This window comes from Betta splendens, chromosome 1 (genome assembly GCF_900634795.4).
Source record: "Betta splendens chromosome 1, fBetSpl5.4, whole genome shotgun sequence".
NCBI classification, from domain to species: domain Eukaryota; kingdom Metazoa; phylum Chordata; class Actinopteri; order Anabantiformes; family Osphronemidae; genus Betta; species Betta splendens.
This window is the reverse complement of record NC_040881.3, coordinates 15,268,409-15,294,871: the sequence shown is the minus strand read 5'-3', so window position 1 is coordinate 15,294,871 and position 26,463 is coordinate 15,268,409. Positions and strand designations below refer to the sequence as shown.

Sequence of the window (26,463 nt, the reverse complement as noted above, 5' to 3'; positions counted from 1 at the left end):
TTTTATTATGGTTTGTCCCCCTCCCACTGGCCGGCTTCGCCCTGCCCATGTTTTCTGTGTCTCAGTCCGTCCGTCTCCTGACGTTCAAGTTCGCAGGAACGTCACGTCCGCACTTGAACTTGCAGCTCGGGGGGCTCCGCCGTACCCCCATCACTCTCTCTTCGCGAAAAAGTCATGAAGAGCGGCGCGCAGCCCGCAGCGCGCACCGCCTCATCCTCCGTGTGACCCGCAGTCGCGCTCTCTCTCTTTTTTGCCGTTTTTCTCCCACTTGGACGTCAGACGCATCAATGAAGATATTTCACTTGGAGTCTACCTTGTAGGAACGGATTTCCTAATGTGAGCTCAGCCGCAACGCCGTCACCGAACGACCATGTCTCGCCGCAAGCAAGGCAAACCCCAGCACTTGAGCAAACGGGAGTTTTCGCGTAAGTGCCTTCACGCCGCATTTCGGGGCCGTTCGCCCGTTGTCCCCGGACACTTCTCGTTCTTGTCGGTCGGGGCAACTTCCCTGGGAGGTTTTAATAGGCAGGACGCGAGCACGCACGGCTCGGCCGCCGCTGCCCAGCGCAAAACCCCCGGTCGCCAACATGTCACAGCCCGCTGCTTCATTTAAAGCCATCTTTGCGTCGTCTGCTCAAAGTTTTAAAACAGCGCGACGGAGCGCGTCACGTTCGCAGCGCCGGCTTCAAGGTTTCTGTCGCCATTAAAGGGCACGGATGGGCTTTCACGGCCAGACCTTTGCCTGCGCGCTCCGCTGCTGCTGCCATTTCCTTGAGAAGTTTTCAGGTGTAGTCAGTGGAGCCGCGGCGCTGCCACAGTCTTCTTTTGTATCGCAGGAATGTGTTTACAGACGCTCGCGCTGCTTCGGACTCAGGGAAGACGTGTTTACACGTCCACTCGTCCACGGCGCAGACACCTCGTGCGCGCTTCCCGGCGACACGAGCGATTCTCCCCCGAATAATTCTGATCGAACACTGTATTAAAAGTCCATCCACTGTAATTCAGGGGCATTAACAGACGCTGTTTTTTTTTAAATTCGCCACAATCCCCCGCGCGCGACGCTGCTTTGAGGTGAGGAGCGAGAAAAGCAGGAAACTCCATTTACGCGCGTGTGATCAATTTGCTCGGCGTTACCGCCGCTCGCTTTGCGCCACGCGAGGTACGGCGAGACGCGTGCGTGTGCGGGGGAAATAATCCCACCGTCCCCCCGCTGACAGCAGGAGCTGGGTTATCAATGGGCGCTTACGCGCGTCGCTGGGTTCGGAGACGTGTCCAAACGCGCAGGGTTTTAGGGTTTAAGTTTCAGGCCGCGATGAGGAGCCCACGCGGGGTGGCTTTTTTCTCCACACTTATTTTTGTCGTGATCGTGTCTCTGCACAAGGTCCCCAGTTGAAACCAATTTGACTCCCGCAACATATATGCGATCATCTGTCGGGCAGTGGTCCGACGCTTCGCCAGTGGGTGGCGCACTGTGATTGTGGTCCCGTTAGCCACTTCTGAACTTGAACTTGATCCGTTCTACCGCTGCGCTGATGGACCGAGCGCGTGCAGCGGATCGTTTCAGTACAAATATGTGACAGTGTAGTTTATGCTCCTTTATAGTGCTGATGTATGTTTTCACAGACAGTTATAGATAAGTTAGTTATATTCTCATTCAACATTCATATTAAAATACACCTGATTCCACTTCCACGCTTGTAGTTTAAACAATTTTAGTTGTGCTCTGACCAAGACTTTGTAAATGAAGTTATGCTTGCTTTGAATCAATAATGGTGTTTTTATGCATTCATAATGTCCAAACAGCAAAACACCCGAGATTGGCTCTGTCGGTGTGTGTGATTGTGTCCTGGATCCATCGGCGAGCTGTCATTACTTTGTTATGTAGGCAGTGGGAAATTCACCTGCTGTAAATTCATGAAAAATGCATTTGTTCTCCGAAAAGGTCCAGTTTGCTATTTTTCACTGAGTAAGTTGGATGACATTATCGATTCCCTGTTATTACAGGGACTCATAATAGTGTGAAATGGCGAATAGACGGGGCTTAATGATTTTCCTGATATTAGAACAGACCTTCTCCTGTAGCCCAGTGGGAAACACAGGCATAAACTACTTTAAATTCTGGCGCAGTCAGTCGTCTGAGAAACGGATTATATTTTAGTTTTCAAAGTTATTCACATCAGTCTTGCTTGGCATAAAAATGAGATTACTCGGTTTGAAGAAAATCTTTCCACCTAACCCAGCCTCACACATCTTGCCTATGTTCGTGGCATAAGCTGGTTAAGATAAGCTCCGGTAAAATACGGGCCAATTCCCTCATCTTTAATGCAGTTGAACATTCAGGTAACAGGGCCTATCTTGCATAGTCCCTCACCACCTTCTCATCTGACCCGACATGGAATTAAAGGTTGAACCGACAGCAAAAATTCATCACATCTTATCTCAACATCCCAGTCGGGGCACCCAGTGTCGTTTACCATGTGGCTAGATTACTTCTTTTAAAATGCCCTCTCTCTTCCTCTGTCTCTCTCTCTCTCCCTCCCTCGCTCTGTCGGCACTTCAGGGACCTACTCCACATCCAACCCCTCAATGTCTAACCTTGGTTCACAAGATCCCAGCACTTTTAACGAAATGGGGTCCAATCATCTTGAACTCAAATTAGAATCTATTTTTTGATTCTCAGAGGTGTTAGGTTCATTAAAGAAGCGAGATTGGCAGCACAATAAAGAGGGTCAAGCAACTTAATCGTTAGGCTGCTGCCTGCGAGCTGAACATGTCAGTCTTTATCAAAGTAGTCGCTGTGCTCTTTCTTTCCTAAAAATACTGTACACACATTTTACAACTTGACCTTATTCCGGTAGACGGAATCATGCAGAGTAGCAACGAGCCAATCGACTGTGTCTCTCCAGCAGAGGCCTCTGACATATCTGTTTACAAGCTTTCACCATCCATTATAACCCTGAATCTGTCTTTCTCTGCTCATCCAGCTGAGCCGCTCTCAGGCGTTCTACCCCAAGAGGACTCTCAGGACTCCCCCAGGCTGGGAGTGGCTCAGGGTGAGCCCCTGAAGGGGGACCAGGACCTGCTGACCTGTGGCCAGTGCCACGCTCGCTTCCCGCTGGCCGACATCCTGCTGTTCATCGAACACAAGCGGAGGCAGTGCCACGGGGGCCTCTGCGCGGACAAGCCGCTGGAGCGGCCGCCGTCCTCGCCGCTCGCCTCGCCCGTCTCCACGTCCTCGTCCCACTCGCGGACCCACCGTCAGCACACGCGCAGAGCGTGTCACCCCGTGGAGGTGGCTGTTCAGGTGTCGCCGCGGGATGAGGATTGTTTATCTACACCCTTGCAAGGAATTATCCCCAAGCAGGAGAATATCACAGGTAAACACATTTGGAGTTTAACGCCACTGCCACATTTTTATGAGCAGAGCAGGGAAAGCGGTGGGACGGCAGACTGAGGTTTTGAGGCATGCGATTTAAGTCACATACGCTCAGCTTCATAGAAATCCCATTACAAATGAGCCCGACCTCCCTCTCAGGTTTGCCTGCTTGTGCTCCTGGTAGCAGGGACGCCTCTAATCTGCATAGCCGGGCTGTGAAATATGGCGCCTCTACGTTCAGGAGCTGTGAGTTTCTCTGCGCTGCGCCGTGAACCCACATGAAGACCAGCCATCCTGAAAGTGATTGTGAGAAAAGAAAACATTTGCAGACAGTAATAACTACTCAAACAGAGGCAGACAAAGACACAGGTTACGGGAGAGAGAGAGAGAGAGAGAGAGAGAGAGAGACGCGGAGGGAGGGAAGATGAAGTCCTCCTGGTTTGTTGCTGCGTCGCAGATGTGCTCAGATCCCGTGGCCTCCTCAGTCTCTCTCATGTGGTGATGAGAGATGTATCTCTATCCCTCGCTGGCTTATGACACTGCCAATTCTGTCACTCCCGCAAATATGCGCCTGCAAAGGCTCAGTCTGTTGCTAAAATTAAAAAGATAGAGGAGAATGTAATTATGCAGAGCTGTCAAGGAAGAAGCACTTATTTGAGGAACCCTACAGCCACTAATTGTCAGTGTTTTTCTTGATTTGAGCAATTAGGGACTTTGTAAGGTGGCTCGTTGGATTGTTGCTTGTCCACCAGGCCTAAATGAGATTCCGGTGAAAACATGATTTGCTCTTCTCTTACAGAGCCAGCGTTCCTCTTTGAATGTTTATTTACTTCCTTAAACCCGGGCGATATCGTGTGCCAGACTGAGCTGATTGCCGGGGCGGTCGTGATTTAATTTGAGGCCAATTCAGGCCAACTGCACGGCGAGCGCAACCAAACAACGCGCTCCACCGCAATATCAGTGGGCGCTGCGGCGCTGCAGATGGCGCTTTAAAGGGGCCGCCGTTAGCTGTCGCTAGCTAGCCGTCCCGCCGCCACGCGGGAGGACCAGCGCCCGTTAGCGCAGCGCTAGCTAGACATCCGCGCGCGCGGCTTGTGCACACGCGTTCATGCAGACTCCTGACCGGCCTCTTGGCCTCGTCTGCCGTTCCAGCACGCGTTCCTGCGCTCATTTACAGTGGATCACGGGGTCACCAGCACTGTGAGCGCTTTAATTCACACGCTAGGACGTGCGTCTCTTAATGAGAAGATTGCGTTGGATGTGGTGGTCCTTCATTGTTGGAACCTTTTCTATATTTAAGGCGTGAGAACCACGTGGGCAATGTGTCCATCCAAGAAGATTGCAGATAAAGAAAGTGACAAATTTTAAGTTCAACAGGAGACGCGTAGCCACACATCAGTCACAGGCGCCTGAATCCAGCCCCTCCCCCCACCCCTCCTTTCTGTGTCCAAGATTGATGGATCCAGACTGGCAGTGCCAGCGTGCCACCCTGTTCTCCATATGCTCGCTGCCATGTTCCCTCACCCTTCTCAGTTAGAGGCTGACAGGAAGTTGAGGCATCTCAATGTGTACAGTGCCGTCTCCGCACACGTCGGCCTGGCGTCCAGTCCATTCCGGGGGAGTGTATTATATCTTAAAGATTTATTGCATTCTGCCGCACGGCGACCTCGCCCCTCCCCACCAGACACCCCCCCCCCTCCCGAAATGTCATTTAATGCAGATGAATTTCTGCACGGATGGCAGCTAATACAGGCCAAAGCGGAGGCTGAAGCCGCCGCACCTAAAGGGAGCGGACGACCAGGAGGGTCGAACTTGGAGGAGGGGCGGTGTGAGGCGGGGGGGTGTGAGGGGGGGGCAGTCGTCTGCACAGCATCGAGGGCTGCAAATGAAGCTGCACTCTCCCGTCTACGGGACAGCTGAGGCCGTCTGGGAGTCTCATGACTGCAGCTGGGGTGTGCAGTCTGGAGCCCTGGGCCGTTAGGAGAGGCCGGAGCAGCCTGCGTGCCATCATTTGCATGATAAACAATTTAAGATATGCATACGGACACCGTAGCCTGTCTCCAGATTATGGATGGCCCAGAAAAGGAGCAGATGATGGTTTCTCACACACACTAGAGTGTAGTGTAGAAATGGATTTATTTCACCGAATGTAATTACTCTCAAAGAGGCATATTAGTGAAGTAGCCTAATAGTTTTTATTTACAGTCACAGTCATTATTCCGTGATTATTATCAGCGCAATAAGCGATGGCGTGGTTTCCTACAAATGCGTAGCCGCAGCGAGCGGCTTTTCATCACGATGATTTAGGATGCGCAGCCGTGTGACTGCGGACGGGCGTTATCTCGTCCCGTATACCATAATTAGTATTTTTACTAATCGCCTCTCTTCAACGCGTTTTACGAGCGCGCTGCCACATCTTTGTGCTGGTATTGTTACATTACGGAAGCCTGTATTTATTCATCCCAGCGTTAGCACCTCTCGCAGTCTCGCCAGTGTAGCCATGTGTGTTAATGAGGCCATTGTAGTCGCTTAAATCGACCACCATCTCGCACTTGTGCCTCTTTCCAGCGCGCTGCCTCCATTGTAACCTGGACACTGAATCAATGCTGAGTTAATTATGGCGGCCACCTTTCCCCCTTTTTCCTCTGCGAGGAGGGAAACATTCTAACAACTGAGCAGTATTTCTCATAACGCCGTCTTCCTGCTGCAACTTGCCTGCGCTGTTCATCCCCGCGCGCCGCGGAGACAAAGGTATTTAGCGGTCTACGTATTGGCACCGTGCCACCTTTCTCCAAACAACCAGACCCCCCCCCCCCACACACACACTTTTGCATAAGCGGGCATGCACCGATACTCAGCGCCTGTCAGACAGAGCTGGGGGCTGGGCGGCGCACGGCGAGCGCGTTGGTAGTGATATCTTTTTCCTGTGTCCAGTGTGTTCGTGCGTGCATATAGGTCGCTGTGCAAGTTCACATGTGGTGCACGCCTTTGTTTTTGACTTCACTTTAATTGATAGTGAAAAGGCACAGATGCATGCCATTGTAATTATTGGACACCGGCTAATATTTTCAGTGTAAGCGCTCTATTGTCTGTAAAAACTGACTCTAATTTGATCTTACAGTCGCTCCCGGCTCTGATAAAATCAGTCCTATTTTTGGCTGTGGGCTCCACTAAGTTTTAATGAAGGTGAACAGGAGTGGTTTTTAGGATGAATTTTTCATGGAGAACGTTTTTATATTCTGAAGCCAAGCTCCAAACCTCCACAAAATGTTGGTGGAAATTCATCACTCTTTGTTGTTGGATGTGCTGAAGCCCAGTGGATGTTTACATTTCCAGTGTGGACGCAGTGTTAAACTAATGCGTGTGCATATGTGTATATGAGTGTGGTATTTTACCACTCAGACTGTTTATAGCTTTCCGTGTGCGTGCATGTGTGTGTGTGTGTGTGTGTTGCCTGTTTGTTAAAGCTTTACTACTCAGGGTGTGCAGGCTGAACATAAAAGGGTCTTTGACTTGGCAAGCCTTGCCTGAGGACACCCCTCTGTGGACCATGCCAGGCCAGACTTGGCACAGAGCGCTGGGCCTGAGGGACGGGCTGGGCCTCAGCGCCTGTGTGTGTGTGTGTGTGCAAGTAAAAGAAAGGTAGAGGGGATGTTTCTGTGTTTTAAAGTGATGTTTTGTGGGTTTAGGAAGCAGGGCCTATGGTGAAGTGAAGGGTATTTGTGTGCCCTTTAGGGTAGGTATGCAGTAGAGTGTGTGTTTGTGTGTGTGCTGTCCTCAGGGCTCCAGGCTGGAGCTTCCTGTGTCTGTTTGTCTTCTAACAGCTCTGGTACTACAGCCCCAGGCCATTCAGGTGGAGGCTAGTTGAAGTATGTGCACACAGAAACGCAGACACGCATAAAGAGGCTCACACAAGTGCATACACCCGCCCACAAATGTACACAGACACACACCTGTTTCATGTACACAGCAATGACCTCCATACACTGTAAACCCCGTCCTATGAACCTGTGTTTTGTCTGTAATATATGTGTTGTGGCAGAGGCCCCGTGATGTGTTGTGAGCTGATGAGGTCTGTCAGAAACATATGATCCTCATTTCAGCCTCCTCCCCTCTAGTTTTTCCCCTCTTTTTCCTTCCTCCGCTCCTTCCCTTACCCCTGTCCTCCGTCCTCTCGCTCGCTCGCTCGCTCTCTCTCTCTCCACGCATCGCTCGAGTAGTTCGTCTCCAGGGACTGGAAACCCTGAGTTTTGGCTACATTATCGTGTCTGCACCTCTTAAAGGCTTCCAACATCCACTCTAGAGCTAATTTTCACTCTCGCAAATTTGGCTGCATAGCAAGCCAGGAGAAACACACACACACACACACACACACACACACACACACACACACACACACACACACACACACACACACACACACACACACACACACACACACACACACACACTCTCCCCTCTACCTGCTGTCACATGAAGCTATAGGACAGAAACAACCTTGTTTGTCCACAGCCGCATCATGCAGGATGCAAACGTGGCCTCAGAGTTAAGCGTGTCCCGCCACTGTCCTGTCAATAGTGTGGCAGGCAGCCGCATCGCGGGGTCAGAGGTCACCTGACAGCGTCAGGCTCTGTCACGCCGGCCGACGGCTTCACCACCTGCAGGTTAATGACTTTATTTTTAGGTAGAACAGAAAAAGAGAAGAAAAAGTGTCTTTGAAACCGCTGTCGTGTGTTCAGGAAGTGGTGGATGAAAGCAAAAGGAGCCAAAGCCGTGTTTTAGGGAAGTCAGGTTTTCTGAAGAGCGAGGAGACATTTCTGCTGTTTTCCATTCATTTAGGACGCTGAAGTCTCCAGTTCATTGTGTGTCTGAGAATCTGTATCGCGTATCGCCCGCTCACTGTGTCACTTCAACCTCTCGTGTTGCTATTGTGACTGCGGCGCTTCGAGCCGCGGTGCTGCGGGACTGTTGCTTTGTCTTCCTTGTCTTTGCTTGCGATAATGCAGAGGCCACGGGAGACGAGGGCCCGGACCCGCTGATCCCGGTCGCTATCGCGCTCTCGGCTGCTCCTTCCAAGACTATCTGGCCCTGCGCAGGTCCCAGCGTTGGGCCCGCGCCTGTGGGGGTGTGTGACGCTCGGCCCTTTCTGCGCGGTGGTGGGTGGGTGGGTGGTCTCTACAGCTGCGTCTCACCAGCCTTATCTCTGCCGGGGGAGATACGGGACGAGGGCCCCCGCGTCTGCCGTGAAAACTCACAGCTCTCAAAGTGCATGCACACCACGCCTGCCGCAGCGCTCCTTCATAAATGTATACTAATAGCTTGGCGTATTTCTCGGGGGGGTTGGCGCTCAAAAGCTCATTGCCTGCTAATAGCTCAAGTTAACTGTACATTTGATCTTGGATTCAAATCCCACGTCTTTTAAAAGAGGCGATCAGAAGAGCGGCGCTTCATTCATTTTTAAGAGAGCGCTAATTCGGTTATTAGATTCACTTTAGGCAATATGGTGGTGTTGGTGTAGCGTCGTTTGTCTCCCACAAAAGCACGCAAGCGCGAGCTGGCACAGCAATGAGACGGACGCACTCGCTCATGCATGGCCGCGCACAGCCACATGCACGCATGCACGCAAACACGCACACACACACACACACACACACACACACACACACACACACACACACACACACACACACACACACACACACACACACACACACACACACACACACACCTCCACTCCATCCCCCACGTCAAACTGACCCCCAGCCCTCATCACGCACAGACAGACGCACGTACACACTCATAAATGCGCTCTCCTGTCCCAGGCACCCTTTACTTTTGCAGGCTGAATCTCACTGATAACATGCTGGCGCCCTCATTTAAATTTGAAGCGCTTCTTTAATCTTCAAAGGCCTGATTGCTTTATGAATATGCATGGACTGAGCTGACTCTCAGTTCATTACCTTGTTGTAAATTCTAATGACCATTAGGGCCTGGCGCGGTAATTGCCAATTGTTTTGCATTTTTGATTAGCCCATTACCGGAGCGCATTCTGAACATGTCTGCCCTGCCTGTCTGCCTGCCAGGCCACAGCAAGAAGCGGGGGGGGGGGGTGATGAAGAAGAGAAAAGGGGAGAGTGTGCAGCGTGTGTGCGCACGGAAACACGGTCTGACGAGTGTAAAAAATCTAAGCTTGGCTCGAAATGTTGCTTTTGTTTACTGAGGAAAGTGGGAAGAAAAGACACAAGGCAAGGACTATTAGAGCGGATGCTCCCTGAACAAGCTCCAAACCAGGTTGTTTCTGTTGAGGCTGAGTGCAAGGATGTGTATCTGGCCGCATTTATGTCAGCATGTGTATTTGTTGACTGTCCAGGGTTCGCGTGCTGTCTGTTGACTCGCATGCGGTGGGCGGGTGCAGGCTCTGCCAGTGCATCCCAATGCACGCCGCGCCTCGGACCCATGAAATATTGATGGCTCCTAGCAGAATGGCATCGCCCTGCTACAACTTGATAACATCTAATGGATAATTTAGCGCTCTAAAATCGTCAGGCTGGACCCGCTTTCGAGCAGGCGGGAGCGGACAGCAGCTGCTGGGCTCTTTGGGAGAGAGGGAGAGAGGAGGAAGCGCGTGAGACGGAGAAATGGAAAAGTTGTGTTTGTGTTCCGGCGGCGGCGGTGGGAGTCCTTCCGTTCTTACCTGCAGCAGTCTTGTGGCGTCAACCGCTAATTAGCCAGCTCCTGCCGCACACCTGGAATCAGCAAATCAAAATGCTGTTTTATTGCGTTTAGTTAAAATAAATTATTAAAACAACTGTTGAAATTTACGACGCTCTATCCATTGCACTAAAAACATGCTCCACGAACAGTAATGGATGTGTTGTGGTGCCTAAAATGCCATGAGATAAACAGCCACTTAACTGCAAAATACACTCCGCATTTAGGCTGCTCTCATTCATGTTAATGGACTTGACTAAATATTAGACAACAGCTCTTAGGATAACACATTAGGACTGAACACCACTACACAGTATGGCCTCCGAAATGACTGTAAAGTAGGGTGAAAATGACTCTAAATTAGCTTCAACTCATTGTATGTTTTTTTTAGTGAATCTTATCTTGAGCCTGTTTAGCATTTCATAGTCATCTTCATCTGTGCTCTTCTTATTTTCCTGCTTGCCACCGTTTTAACATGACCGCCAAACAAAATAAGCAGGAAATCTTGCGACTACAACACAATGAGGCTACAGACCTTTTGAATATTGCATTTCCAGAGCATTTCCATATGGCAGACCTATGTTTGAATGCTGAAAACTGCTACCCAGGCAATTATTGAATCCATAAATGTTGTATGATCTTTGTGTGACCAGAGCGCCTCTTCCTTCTGCTCCCTCTCTCGCCCTCTCCTCCTCTTCCTCCCTCCTGTGTACCATTCATAATCTCCATAGTGTTTACACTCAGCTCTTAGGCCTACTGTCAGTCTCTTATTCCCAGACTATTAAGCTGTTGACAGTTTGGTTAATCGTCCCACAGTTTGACTTCAGGGGAGTCTGAGAGGGGTCAGCGGAGTGCGTCTCGGAGGTGTGGGGAGAAAGTGGCCCGTGTGTGTGCGTGCTGTTCTTGGCTCGGTGGGCGGGGGTGGTGGGGGGCCGGGCGATTGTCTTCGCCCTGGCCGCGCTAAGGCCAAAGGCGCAGTGGAGAAACGGTCCGACTCGGGACCGGCGGGAGCGACGGCCGGTCGGAGTCAGGGGCTGTAGAGTGCGGCCTCGCTGTGTTCACGCGCACACAAATAGGGATTCAGACACACATAGCAGCAGTGGAGCTCGCTCTGGCCAACAGAGTCCCGGGCAGACAGCATGATAGATGGCTTTGTTAAAGGGTCCCAGGGTGTCCCCTGAACTTGAAGCACTCTGTTTATCTTGAATAGGAGACGCACAGAGTGTTGGGGGGGGGGGGGGGGGAGAGGAAGAAAGGGGATGATATAGCTTTCAGGGGAAGGCAGAGAAAAGGGAATGGAGAGGGAGGGAGCGGCAGAGCGAGGGCCTGTATCTGGGCAGGCCTGGCTGGGGGTTGGGGAGGTTAAGGGGGGGGTCGTCAGCAGGCACGGCTGCTTGAGAGATACAGAAAAGGGAACGAGGGGGATGGGGTAGCTCTCCCACTAGCTGTCCATTAACAGATGAACTTGGCAGTGGTCCAGGCCTCAAAGGTCTTGGGAGACCGACACACACACACACACACACACACACACACACACACACACACACACACACACACACACACACACACACACACACACACACACACCACGGTACCTGCCTGCAGTGGATGGAATGCCACCACGGCTACTTTCTGTCCAGAGGCACCAGGGGACACGTCTCCACTTCACCTATGTCAGAACCGGTTCAGGCCGGTTAGCCGGGCCGGCCGGAGGCGGGCGGACGGGCCTCGGCCCTCCTCTCTGCCGCCTCGCAGGAGGAAACGGAGCGAACCTCTAACCTGAGGGCGTAGGACAATGCAGCGGAGAAAGAAAGACGAGCGAGAGCGTGGGAACAAAGCGAGGGACCAATGGATCCAGTCGTAAACAGGGTGGGAAGAGGAGGGAAAAGTGTTTGGTTGTTGTTGGTGCTTTGCTCGTGATGGGGCAACATGAGCTCAACGCCGCCGCCGCCATTGTGTACTGAAAACACTGCAGCAAACACGAGAGCGCTGAAAACTGGGAGAGGGAGAATTTGATACGGAAGATGTACATAATGGGCTGTTGTGCCGCGTGGGCGCGAACCCGTCCGTCAGTGTCGGGTTTGCGTTTCGGTGAATCCGTATCGCATCTCCACATGTGGCAGGAGCACAAGTCGTACCTGCGAGTGCGTTCTCGTCCGCGGCAAAATGGGAACACGGTTCCTAATTACGACTCGGACGCGAGCTTTGCTTTCAGTTCAGACAGAAAGTCCGCCTCAAAATGGCAGCTGAGGAAGCTCTGATCTGCCACCGTTCTCAGAAACATCAGAGAGAGAGTTTTATCACGCGCAGCCGAGGAATTTATTATTCTCAGTCCTTTTATTTCCAGTTCTTCTGTTCTTATTTTTCTGTCATCTTTATTTAATTTATTCTGTGCCTAATAACACTGTTTACAGCTTTAGGTGTGTACAGTACAGGGTATAAAAAAAGAATGTGGCCCAGCACACTGTAAACGACAGCAGATGATGGGTTGAAATGTGTGAGTGTTGTGTGAAGGGTTATGAGTTTGTCGGAGGAGTGAAGTAGATGTTTCTAGTTCAGTCTTGCAGGTGTCCGTCTCGCTTCCATTATTTTTCCCCATTCAAGGCCTCACAGTCTTTGATTAAGACAAATTGAGATGAGATAAAAGACGTGAAAAGCAGCGACACAGAGCTTGATTCATTTTGAATCAAATGTCTTCAAATTAATAATTTTCTTTGAATCCCCCCCCCTCCAAGTTCATGCATGTAAATGTGTGATTAAATCCTGTCTTTTGGTTTGTGCCCTGGAACTGAGAATGCAGCTGGCACCGAGCGCTCGGTCGGATCTTCAGACAGTTGTGTTACCTCTTGCTTCATTCGGTGGGAGTGAGTTTTCATGTAGAAATCCATCACACACACGCTGCAGGGCGAACACGGATAATGTATGTTTGCGCGTCTGTGCGTTCATGTGTTTGTGTGTGTCTCCATGTAAATGCATGCAATCCCATTTGCATGTATTTCACACATGCTCACTTTTAATTTGTTATTTATAAAGAAGGTTCTTCTTTTCATCTTCCTCTTTTCTTCCACCCTCCCAGCTCTTGCTCTATTTCTCAAAAATATGTTTTCTTTTCCAAAAATCTTTCGTGGCTCCTTTGGTGCCAAAACTGACTAAATATCCGCCTGTGTGTGTGTGTGTGTGTGTGTGTGTGAGAGAGCGAGCGAGCGATGGAGGCTGTTTTTATAATGCACCCCTGCAAATTTGCATATGTATATGTGCAGATTGTATGAGAAGAGCACTCACACTTAGAGCAGTTGGATGGGGAGCGAAATGGGGGCTGTTGCAAGAATTGTGTGTATGGTTTATGTGTGTGTCTTGAAGGGGGGTCATGTTGGCGCTTTCACCCCCACAGACAAAGCCGGCCACTGCTTCCAGATGGTAGTCTGCTCTCTTCGGCCATGTGTCTGTGTGTGTGTGTGTGTGTGTATGTGTGTGCGTGTGCGCACGCGATTATGGACAGATACAAAGAGAGAGTGAAAGAAGAATTTGCAAGCGAGAGTTTATATGTATGAGATACAGGCAGATGATGAGCCAGTGTGTGTGTGCGTGTGTGTGTGTGTGTGTGTGTGTGTGTGTGCAGGCATGCATGTGGGCCTGCAGTACATATCTGCTCTGTCAGGCATCATCAGTATTGATGGGTTTGCATGATGCGACTGAGAGCAGCTCAGCGGCGCTGTCGTGTAAGACAGATGGACGGACCAAACACAGGATGTGCGCGTTGAGATTTGGACCGAGGTGAGGATTGCCAAATGGTTGTCTTAGACTTGACCTACTGTAGCGATGTCCGTGGACATCTGGCTAATGGGGTCAGTGCTGAAGACCAGGTGTCAGGCAGATTAGGTTGACATGGCTCCTGCTGGACAGTGGGACGGTGAATGAGACGCTTCAGTCCCAGTGTACAGACATTTGCTGATGCGATAAGGAAGTTCTTCCTCGTTTGGAAGTCGTTGTATGACATCATCTGTACAGTTGACTCCCAAATGTTTCTCTCATGTTACGGAGAGAGTTCTTCCTCTGGGAAAATACCTCTAAGAATATAAAGGTCCCTATATTCAATATGGACTCCTGCCTGAGGGTTCTGTCTAAATCCTGGTTCCCCCCGGGGCTGTATATTAAAACGGGCCTGCAGCCCCGCTAAGGAGCGACTGTCTATTGGTTGGACAGACTCCAGCTTCTCTGACCTTGATGTTTGTTTTCCTTGTATCCCCAGACATAAACATGGCTCTCACATCTAGACACACAGACAGGCAGGAAGTTATCGTCTCTGATGCGCTTCTCTCACATGTGACTCCGTGAACACCAGGGCAGACGTGTTGGCTTTGTGTGTGTGTGTGTGTGTGTGTGTGTGTGTGTGTGTGTGTGTGTGTGTGTGTGTGTGTGTGTGTGTGTATGTGTGTGCGCGTGTGCGTGCTTGTGTGTGTGTGTGTGTGTGTGTGTGTGTGTGTGTGTGAATGTTCCATTGTGCACCCCCCCCCCCCCCCACACACACACACAGGACACTTCTCTGCTCTCATACCTGTCAGACTGGTTCTCTCCTGGTGCCTCAAAGCAAAGCCCTTCTCCTTTTTCTCGACCAGGTAGTATTTTGTTATCAAACAAGAAACCGGACTCCCTTATGACAACTCTTACCTCCAGTTCAAAGTGCCAAGATAACTATTCTCTATTTATACCTTTATTGAGGCAAGCCCTTGTCTGGCAGTGAGCGCTCTGGCTGCGAGTGCTTTCTATGCTGGACATGCCCTGTTCTCCCCAGGCTCTGGTACTGCTGTGGTCTGCCAAGTTGCAAGGCCAGATTGCCTGTAATAGGCCTGCCATTTCCCTCTCATCATCTGTCAGCACTCTGGATCCAACTGCAGGGTCCAAAGAGTGCTACCACTCTCCAATTAAAAAGGTTAATTCGCCCTCACCCATCTCTTCTGCCTCCCCACCCTCTCCAGCTTGCCATGTCTTCATTAACGCTCATTTATGCCTCTGTGTTGCTTCCCTTTCCTGTTTTTATTCGTTCCGTCCTTGTCTGCATTTTATAGACACTGTTCTACATGGGAAACATAGGGTCCTGACTGGCCATTAGCGAGTTTTTTTTCGGAGCCAAAATGTTCATTAAATTGATCTCAACGGTTTTAAATGGCCCTTTTCATGGTCTACTCAGATCCATAGAAGTTAAAATCATTTCAGTTTCATGTCAGCGATGACGCTGATGAGTGTCAGCAGAGGGGGCAGATGAATACAGGGAGAGTTTAACATTTTGTGATACCTGCTTACACTAACTTAGCATATACACTCAGATTGATTGGTATTAGAGCAAAGCTGCTGCGCGCGACGCGTGTCTAAAACACATTTGTTGTAGTCGTGGTTACCCTCGACTTATAGCAATTCATCGTGCAAAGGCATTAGGCATTTGAGCAGTCGCGGGAGTTCTGTGACTTTGACAGTGCGGAGGCAAACCTGCCCTTCCCGCTAGACTGGGAGAGAATTTCCCCGCTCTCTCATGGCTGCGGCAGCCGTACATTGTCATTTCGCTCACACAGTGGTGTCAGTCTCTTAAGCCTAAGCCAAAGCCGAGAGGATGAGCGGTGTGCAAGCGAGACCTGCTCCTGTGGGATATATAACCGCGAGCTTATGTTCGTCATATGTGATCTGTCCCTTTGAAACAGAGCGAGCGGAGAACGGGTCCGTTCCAGCGCTCTATCTCCGCCCGGCGCTCTGGCATTTCCCTGCGTCCTCTCCGTTCAACCCCCCCCCGCTTTTTCCTCACTCGTCTTATCGTCCGAGAGGTCCGACAAAAGGGGGTTGAAATGGAAAGGCGCCGGTCCTGCATGCATTTCAGCCACCCTTGCTTCTTCCTCTGCGTTTATCTGAACAGAATGTACGTGGACGTTTGTGGACATGTCACTCAGTGAACCCGAGGCCCAGGAAGGAAGCTGCCCCTAACCGCCCGCGCTGCTGTTTTCTGTCAGTTACCGCTGCTGTCAAAGCTCCATCCCTGCACCAGCACAGCACTAAGTTGTGGGCCTTTTCCTATTTACGCATGGCTACAGTATCTGGGTTTTAAAAGTTCAGCTGAGATGTAACGCTTGTTTTAAAAGGCAATTGGTGCATGCTTTCAAATTCTGACTCATTTTGTAGTGTTGGCTCTAAATCTGTCTCACAGGTTTAAATTTAGCGTAATCTTCATCCAGTTTTTTTTAAGTAAACATGTTATTTAGCATTCCAAAATGAATATACAGTATAGACCTGATAGTAACTGTGCATTGTATGTTTCGAAGGTAACGTAAAATACAGTGTCAGTCGTACAATTATTTGGCCTTAATAAATCTGTTGTAGCAGCTGTGTCATCATCTGCTGTTAAGTGCAGTGGCATACTTAATGAAATTGGGGGTCACTCTTAGTAGTTTTAGTGATTAGCATAAGCTAATGACTTGGAAAGATGAACAGGAGGTTGAGATAAAGGGGGTAGAGGAGGAGGAAAGAACGGGGACGTTGTCTCTCTCGCCATTAGGGGCCTGCCCCTGGACCCAGAGAGCGGGCCAGCTTCCCATGCAGCCGCGGCACACACCAACGCTCTTCGGTTACACAAAATGTCTGCCCGCGCGGCCACGGGGAGAGATATTATTAGTGATTTTGTCGTAGTCATCCGAGAGGACGGAGATTTTAGGCCCCCTTGTTCGGGAGGCTGACAGACCCTTGAGTTTCTGCAGCAGATTAAATGAAATTTTAGCAGCTTTTTCTTGGGGCCAGGCCATAAAACCACACAAAGGAAGCAGCTGCCACTAATGTAATCTAGAATGGGGTGCTGCAGTGTAAAGCTGTCCACCACTCTTTTGTTTTTCCCTTCTTCTCCTCTATACAGCTTTTTGCACCCTTCTTGACACCTCTCTGCTGCACCCCTTCCTCTTTAGATAATATCCTTGTTCCTTCACTGTTCTTAATTCCTTTTTTCATCAGCTACCCCTCTCTGCACTGCAGTGGCGATAAAACGGGATGAGAGCAATAAAGTCCACATATTTTAGGATCAAACATATCTTTTTATGTCTTCATATATCTATACAACAGCGTCAAAGGTAAATGAGAGGTTTGGTCTTCTTGTATGAGAGGTTATCTCAAGTATCCTTTTCATCCCCTGCTGGGATTTTCTGCAGACGTTCGCCGTATCTGCTGGACAGTTATGGAACGAGCGTATAGGATCCTTACGGTTTGACCTCGCGCAAACCCACGGTTCATTTCTCAGAATGCAACACAAGCAGTCCGCCGGGGTCATCGCCCTCGCGACCTTTGCATCAGTCAAAGGTTGTCAGCCTCTCTCAAAATGACAGGGTGGATTTTGAGAACCCGAGGTCATGTTGTCAGGGAGCTGCCTTTAGGTACATGCCCCGCAGGTCCGTCGCTGTAGACGTGATACGAGAGAGCGGTAGTGAATCAAAAAGGAGGAAGGAGACACACAGTAGAAGCTGCTGGAGCGCACAAGTGTCCCCAATCATTGGATTGTTGCGTTAATCACATTCTGTAATTATTTAGACTTGACATTTGCATCGGCACAGCAGAATTTTTTCAGCGCGTCGACACTACATTACATTACGCTCCACTGTTGCCTTGTGTAAATGAAGTTTTATAGTCCGTTAGCGAAGCAATGGCACAAACATCTGGTCCATAAATCTCAGGTGCCACTGCCGAGCACAGCCTGAGAAACCAGCTCTACTCATCCCCTGATCAGCCATTAATCCAAATTTTCGCACTTCCACACTGACTTCTTTTGGTATAGTTGTATATGTGGTTTAACCAAGCATTCATCAGTCACACCTGTGTTAGACATATTTTGTGCTGTTGAGAGCATTTGCATCATAGGTGCGTACGACAGCGTGAATTTAATACCTCGCTGCTCGCGACGGCTCGGAGCGGGACTCTGCCTTCCAGTCAGTCCACACATGCACGCGTCCTGTTCTGCAGCTGTCTGTGAATAAATCCTTCGTGTCACCAAGGGCACACAGGCTTTCCTCACATTTACTCCTCAGCAAGTTTTTTTTTTCAAAGTTTAAAATCTCCACGTATAAGACGTGTTTAACCTTCCCTCTTCTTTGCTTCACAGGTGATTGTTGTACCTGTTACCCTGTCCTCACTCTTTGCGTTGGGTCTCTTGATCGCGCCGTCTCCTATTAGCTCTCAGTATTTTCCCTCACTTAACTGAGCCTTTTATATACAGTCCCCGTAAAAAGCACAGGAGATCTTGTTGTGGTGTAGCTCATATGCACACTTGGATAGTTCCACGCCACACGTGTTTATTTAAACCTGATGACCCCACAGAAGAGGCTTATGCTTCTTTACCACCCTCCCTTGCTCCTCAGGATAGGTCGCTGCAGCCTTCCTTATAAGCACAGTGATCTATAGGAGCCCGGGACCCAGACAGGTTTTTGGCATGGCTGTGCAGGTAGCATTCCAGCATCGTTTCATATCTTAGGGCCCTAGCCTTGTTAAAAGCTTGATTTATGCTCTACAGCTGGGCACAGAGGAACCCACTGGTTGGCTACCTTAATTAATATCACACTCACAAACGCTTGGACCTGTGTGTGTTATTGACACACCTCCAGGGAGAATAAACGGAAAGGGTCTACATTGTGTGTTTTGTGGAGCGCGGGCTCCGAAAACTAGCAGCTGTGTTGAACATGAGCGCAGATCATCATGGTCGAATCGCTAAAGTAAAAGCAGGAGGTGCCTCCTTATAGAGAACGGAGGAAAGCGTTACGGAGCAGCACAAGGTCCCGTTGTCCACCATTTTAACCGTCTCCCTGTTTGCATTGCTACCGTTGCTGATCAGACCACATGTCTTCAATTAGCAGGCAGGAATCTGGTACGGTGAGTCTCGGAGATGAAGAATTGTGTGGAGCGTGGCCTGCCTTCACCGAGCATATGGCCCATTCATCTTATGGACTGTTATTGATGGTAAACGTTACATCTAGATATTAACAGGCTGCCTTTACCCTACTCTAACCCAACCGTATTTCTCTCTTTGCGCAGTACAGTCTTGTGTCAGTGGGAGAACTATATTTTTCTCCTGTCATTTAGAGTCCAACCTTGACACATCTGACTTGGCAACCACTGTTTCAGGACATATCTTCCGAAACGACGAAAGGCGTGGCTCCGGTCGGTGCCAAGCTTGTAGCATAGCATTGCTGCCATTAAAGCTGATAACACGCAGCGAAGCCGCGATGGAAACGTTTGTAGGTCGCTTCGTGTCTGACCACGTCCCCACTCTGCCACGTCCCTTCCTTCTTCTGTTGCAATGTCTTGAAGGGGTTGAATTAAGGCCGAACAGGCGGCCATTTTTGCAATTTTAATCAGGATCTGGAAAGCGCCTGCTTTGAGAAGTGGCCCAGCACTGTGTTCTCTTTGATGAATAAATAATGCAACAGGGAATGGAGGGATGGATGAATGGATGGGCGGTGGGCTGGTGAATCTCACAGTTAGTGTCTTTTTCTTTATTACAGGAGCAGAGATCTTCATGTCAGTGTGTTTAACTGACATGACGATCTATTAAACCAACGTGGAAGAAATATACAGAACAGGTGACGATGGAAGTCCACACTTCAGATGTGCAGTTGCCTTTTTACAGCCTCCCCCACTTCCTGATCCTCTGTTTAATGGATTTTGCTAGCTACATATCTGACCTTGAGATACCCCTCCATCGAAAAAGTCCGGCTATTGATGCTTCTTTAACCACTCGACCACCGTGTGCACAGTCACACACACCAGATGGGACGCGTGTTAAACCCTCAGCCTCCACAGCTCCGGGCCACGGGATGCACCAACACACTGGCCCTTTTGTTTTAAAGTGCCATGTCCCTCCACAATGCCTTGAGGCTTGTAGGCATAACGAGCTGCTATGGTTGGCCCGAGCTCACATGCCCTGGTCCTCTCACCCCGAGGTGGTAGGACAGGGTGAAAAATAACTGCATGTTTAAAACGGCCCTTGTTCGTTGGTATCCAAACGATGGCCCGAGCTCCAGACCTTCTGGGGCGACTGCGAGCGTGTTCAGGAACAAACGGCTGAGGTCAACGCTTGTGGTGACTTTGTGTTTCCCAAAAGTTCCCTGCTTGTACTTGTAAAACTTGCCCTAAAATGCACAGACCCTCAACCATCTCCGCCTTTAGTTATGTCCCACAGCAATTTAGATAATGATGAGGATCATCCCCTGTTTTCCCCCTTTTTCCTTTTTCCGTTTGTTTGCGCCATGTGTCTCATTATCCCTGCAAATATTATTTACAGTGAAAAAGCACCTTAGGCGAAAGGAAGGAGGGAAATAAAAGACTTGTACACACTGGCCTGATGGATGGATTTTGAAATCTGCCCGACATTAAATGAGTGGGTGGGGAAGATGAGACCTGTATTATGCAGGTGTTTTATGGCCGAAGGTGGCGTTTGTTTGAGCTTTAGGAAAGGAATATATAGAGAAAGTAGCTTCCCAGTCTGTTAAAGGATCACAGGCCAGGGAAGGAGTAATGTTGAGGTAAAAGAAAAGAAACCGTGTGTGTGTGTGTGTGCGTGTGTGTGCGTGTGTGTGATTGTGAAACATAGACCCACTTTAACCTCTCTCAGTGCTGTCATCAGAGTGTGTTAAGTGTGATGGAAGGAGGGCTAACGAAGGAGCGTGCATGCAGCATGAGGAGACGGCGAGCAGGAGGGAGAGGGATTTACTCTATCCCCTGGACACTGAAGTGTTTACTCACTCCAGATAGACAATACATACGTGTGTGTATCTAGATTTCCATCAACTCAGACACCCTGACTGCAGGTCTGTGCCTGTAGATGAGGCGAAGCCTATAACCTCCTCTGCCCCATTCCTCCCCCTCAACTTTTTTTCCTCCCTCACTCGCTGTCTTTGTTTCTTCCTCCCTCGCTCTCGTACTGCTCTCCACTCTTTCAGCACTGACTTAGTCACTCAACACACTGGGCTCCGCGGTGCATTCTATCCCAGTTTGTATATCCCCTCGCTTTTTGTTTCACCCATACTCCTTTTCCAACACCTTTCCTGCTCAGCCGTCTGCGTGCGGTATCTTTGCTTTTAGAGGATCTCCGCTTTTTGTAGGCGTTTAAGTGTCTGTAAGCAGGAGGTGTAATTTGTGCTTGCTGCAACTCTGCCAGAGGGCAAAAGTAAAATTGCATATTTGGTGAACAAATGAACTGTACAGAACATAGTCCATTCCTGTTTGTTGGTAGTACATCGATATAACATAATCAAAATAATGGATTAAACAGGGACGAAGAATGAAGCAAATGCTGTTATTGTTTAGCAGTTGACAGTGTTTTTGCTCTTCGCTCTTCACGGGTGTGTTTGTTGTCTGGGATCAGGAGATTTAAATGTGCATCAGTATCGTAAAATAGACAGGATCCCCTTTTGGTTTGGTGTACAGCTGCATTTACTGTTTATGAAAATGCATATATGCATAGGGTCCCAGTAGTATTTAGTAAGTACCTTGTATTATTTAGTCTTAATTAGCTCTGATTGGACTTTGCTTTTAAACTCACCAAATACGTTAGCGAAGCCGCGAAATGTTCTGCTGCAATATGTGTGTACTGCGTTGATTTGAAATCTATAGTCTTTGTCCGTGTGGTGCTTGTGCTGCTCTGTCCATCTCCTTCCATGTCTGTGAAGACTGAAGAGGGGGAAAGTGAGGAGGTCAGATGCAGGGCCCTGTATGCTCCGGTGAAGCCGAATCGCATCCTGGCAAATGGTATGCAGGCTCATAACGCGCTCCACTCATCCAATAGCCGGAGACGAAACAGTTTTGACAGTGTCGAATGCCCTGCCCCGGGGGCCTTATCATCCTCCGCTGCTTGCCTGCCTCCTTCCCCTCTTTCTTTTCTCCTGATGCTATCTATCTGGAGATTTATGCAGAAATGTGCAGCTAGTCGACCTCCCTGGTCTTCCTCCATCCTTTCTGCAGGGACGCCGGCCTGTCATAAGCTGAGCTATGCAGAGATACTGAAGCTGGGGCTGCTGGCCTCATGTCTGACGGAGGCTATCTTGTCGGTGCACTTCAAACAGGCATGATGCTTGTAAGGGAAGACAGCAGATGCTCTCATGTGAGCGTTGCAGTCGGTACTTGCGAAAGCAAAAAGAGAGCATATCTATGCATTTTGTTTTCTTTTGTATTCTCTTACACTGTAATATTTTTCATTAGCCTGTTTTTACTCCATTTGCCTCCTCTTAAGCTGCACTTTATTGAGACATATCTTTTCTTTGACAGACCACTTTTCACTTTTCCCCTCTGAAGTGCTCAGAGACTCTTTGCCCATCTGGGATATTGCCCGAGTCCAAAAATACTCCTGCTTGATTAAGTCTTCTTATGTACCTGGATATGTGTGCTTAAACTGACACTTGGCAGTTTGCAGTTTCTTTGATTCCACTTCTTTATTTAATAGCTTCTCCACTGAGTGTTGGCTTTTGTTGACGGCGGTTTGATCCTGTGAAGCGGATCCCAACTCAATAAATAATCTCTGTGGATGCTTACATAAGCGATCGTCCATTTAATTAGACTGGTTAAGCTCAGAAGCCTAGAGGTCTTTTCATTGTGCCATTAGCACTAAGATGAGAAACAAGAGCGCGCGGCCTCCCACCATCACTGGTGAGCAGAGAGCAAATAATAATCCGCATCAGACACACGGCTGGCCCAGCGTGTTCTAAGGTCTGCACCCAAGCACGAAGCTGTCCAGCTGGGCTTGGTTGGGATGGATGCATGCATGGATAGACGGACGGACGGGCGAGCGGGTAGGTGGAGGGTCAGTTCAAACACAGTTCAACTGAGAAAACATCAAAGGCAGTGAGGTTACCCGGAAATAGGCAGCGCACAGGGTATGCTCATTTAAAATGATTGTGGCAAGTGTACTATACAACAGTACACACAAACATCTAAATACATATAAATGCATGCAGACAGTAAAAGAACGCAGCTGTGTGGTCACAATGAGCAGCGAGCGCGCACGGTCTTTGAATGAGCACCCACACGCACGCAAAACCTTATGAAAAACATGCTGACTTGCCCGTCACACACACACACACACACACACACACACACACACACACACACACACACACACACACACACACACACACACACACACACACACACACACACAAACATTTGTCTATTGGTAGTCGCATTCAATGGCCCCTGTGTGGCTGCCATCTGTCCATAATGGCTCCTTAGTGGCTCAGAAAGACGCCTCAGTTCCACAGTTGCTCTTATCAACTTTCAGGAGAAGGAGAAAGGTAAGAAGTGTGAAAGTCTGATTGGAGACAAAGACACAGCCAGCGGATTACTTTATACTGGGCACAGGCCCTCAAAGACCACCGTGCATCCTTATCTGCAGATCTGTATCCCCCCCCCCCCCCACACGCACACACAGATCCCCCCTTTCTTGTCTGTGCCAACCCAGCTTTTCCAGTCCCAGTCTACCTCTCTCTTGCTCCCTCAGCTCTCTACTCTCTTTTTCTCCCCCTTTTCCCTCTTTCTTCACGTACAATATTTAATGGTCAGTGTTTCCCAACTGTGTAACATGTGACTCCAAAACCAGACCCCGGTCCACATCAGGCTTGTAAAAAAGGCTGGGATTTCGGCCTGTTCCATTCCCTGGCTGGCGTTCTGTTTAGTAAACCGTATATCCTGCATCCGGCTTTGTCTCAGGAACAAGTGTTGGTCAAACAAGCCTTTTGTCTGTGGCCAGTGGCTCAGCATAGCACAACGAGTCTGGCCCAGGACAAAGAAGTGAATATAAGAGTTTGGGTGTGTGTGGCTGTGGTCGAGAAACACGGAGAAATGAGATAGGGAAGCAAGGAGGAAGCACTAGTCCATCCAGCTGCTCTAATACGCATCCTTCATAAATAAAAATGGACCGGTGGGGGGAAAGCATCTTCGACACAACACCCACGCATTAAAGGGTGGGCTTTTACTCCAGAAATACAAATAATTACAGCTCAATTTTCAACATTTTCCCCCCTCATGCCACAGTGAGCTAGGTCAGCTGAAAGTCAAGTACAAAAGAGCCAGTATAGACAATGCAAGACTCTAAAGAAAAGCGCTAATAGGAGCATCCACTGTTCCCCACCTACTTTCCCTGCCTCCCCTCTGCTGGCTCACCCTTCACCCCTGTCCAATCCCTGACTGTGAATACCCTAATGACATAAACAGAGTAGTAATCACATTAACGCCAGTTACGGCTGAGCCACTCTTAAGAGGCACTCTATTGACAAGCCTCTGTCTTCCCCAGGCACTTACTGCAACACCTATAAACACTTATGAATATTGGCAAAGACCTGTTATTAGCATAATCACTTTTCAGGTGTGAGCGTGAGTGCTCCTGAGCTCGGGCAGCTGATAACTTTGGGAAATTGTGGCGACACGCTGCGTCCCCTCGCGCCTCCGGCCTCGGTGCCTTCCTCTTCCTGCTTCTTTTAGAAGGCCTGTCAGCTAATCCTGTTAGCTCATTCCTCCATTAGCTAAATGACCAATATCAGTGAGGACACCCTGTGCCCACCATTGGGGTTGGTCAAGGACAAGACCAAAAAAAAATGGAGGCCAAGCCAAGTCTGCGAAGTTCTGGATGCATGTGTGCCGATAGATGCTGGGATTGAGGAGGATAAGAAAGTTGATGACTTTTTTAAGGCACCATTAACCTGCCAACACTGGGTCACGGTCATGGTCGTCTGCTGTTTTGTTTGTTTGTGTTTGGGCTGGTGGGGGACGGGGGCAGCATGGTCGCCCTGTGTGCTGTGTGGGACTGGGACTGGGACTGGGACTGGGAAGGGGGGCGGGGGTCATTAACAATAGACCAATCTGCATGAGCTAAACGTACGCGATGCCCCGGCCTCCTCGGCTGCTTGTGTGCGTTGCTTTGTCTATGAACGCTGTTGTCTGGGTCGCGGTCAGCATCTCCCCACCCACCACCGTATCTACTGTTGAAGGCGCCATGATTTGCCTTCTGCCCTTGCGTCAGTCGGCCTTGTGCTTGGTGCGTGAGCCCTGGATCATATTCTCTGCTTGGTAGCGGTGCTCTGTGTCCGTCAGACACCATAATAGCCTCCGTCTGCTTTGTGTTGCAACGTGCTGAAACAGCTTTGAAGGACTTGTTAACTCCCCCTTTCTCTTCCACTGCCTCTGTGCTTTATATTCCTCTTCTTTGCTGATTACCGTTCTCCTGCTTTTCTACTCTGGATCCTCACGTCTCTCACTACTTCTAGTATACGCTTTCTGTCTTCTCCTCTTTCAGCCCCTTCCATGAAATGGCAGCTAAGGGGTTGTCAGTGTGGTTTCCCTTCTCCGCTGATCCTATTTCAAAGGGACCTGGAGATCCAGCATTAGCCCCAGCTCTCCTGCTCTCCAGCCCTAACTCACCACAGACTTAGAGTTAGCGGAAGGGGAGAAACAGTGGGAGAGTGTAAGAGGGAGCTCTCCTTTATTCCATTAGAGGACATACTCGTTTATAAGATCATCCTTCCTCCTTTGCACAGCTCTCTGCTGTTCTTTACCAAAAAAAAGCCCTTGAAGGCCATCAAACGGCTTGTCAGAATGTCTTTTCTCCTTTTGAATAACTGTCCTTCCATCCCTTTGAGGACAGCTATTAAGGACAATAGTGGGCTTATTTAGATATCCGTTGGCTATTGTTGTGGATCTGGGCATGCATTGGTCTGGCTTGTTGATGCCCATCAATGTGTCCACCGCCTGGATGAGAATAACAATTATCATTGCTGTTTGTGGCATGAGCACATTTTGTGCAGTGCCCATAGATGGACTTGTGATTGTATAGTACAAGACATGGTGCGTTTGATACCTAAGAAAATGAATTGACTAGTGTCTTTAAAGTGCTGTGTTGTGGTTCTCGTGTCCTTCAGAAATGTGGTGGGCTGTCATTAAGAATGTCCCCTTCACGCCACACTTCTCTCCCTCCTTCTCTACTTTCCTTTTTCCCTGCCTCCTTACTTCACTCCCGTGATTCCTCATGGGGTTTTTTTTCTGCTCCGTCAGAAATGGCTGCGCCTCTGAAAGGAAGACGTCGTTTAAGCCGGCCTGTCTCCCTCGCTCGTCATTTACAACAACAGAAATCATGTATTTTTCTCCTAACGCAAACACACTCGCTCGCAGCTCACACATCAGGAGAGGATTCAGGAAGTGTGTACGAGCTGCAAATCAAAGCAAAGTGAACAGGAGAGGCCGGGTTATTGCAGCCCTTTTACGAGTGATATGGGGTTTTCTCTTAAAGCCGTAAAAACACACATAATCAGGAAATATACATGTAGCCAGAGCCAATGTAATGGGCACATTTTATTTGTGCTTATGAGAGAGGGAGC

General features: G+C 49.3%; 1 protein-coding gene across 1 annotated transcript in view; it reads left to right on the top strand.

Moving 5' to 3' along the window:
• The window catches only part of LOC114854740 (B-cell lymphoma/leukemia 11A-like), a 33,241-nt gene continuing 6,778 nt past the window's right edge, over positions 1-26,463 (top strand). The window contains exons 1-2 of the mRNA XM_029149401.3: positions 1-425; positions 2,985-3,377. Of these exons, the coding sequence (XP_029005234.1) occupies positions 371-425; positions 2,985-3,377 (448 nt within the window). The 5' untranslated portion in view covers positions 1-370. The remainder of the gene's footprint in view (positions 426-2,984; positions 3,378-26,463) is intronic.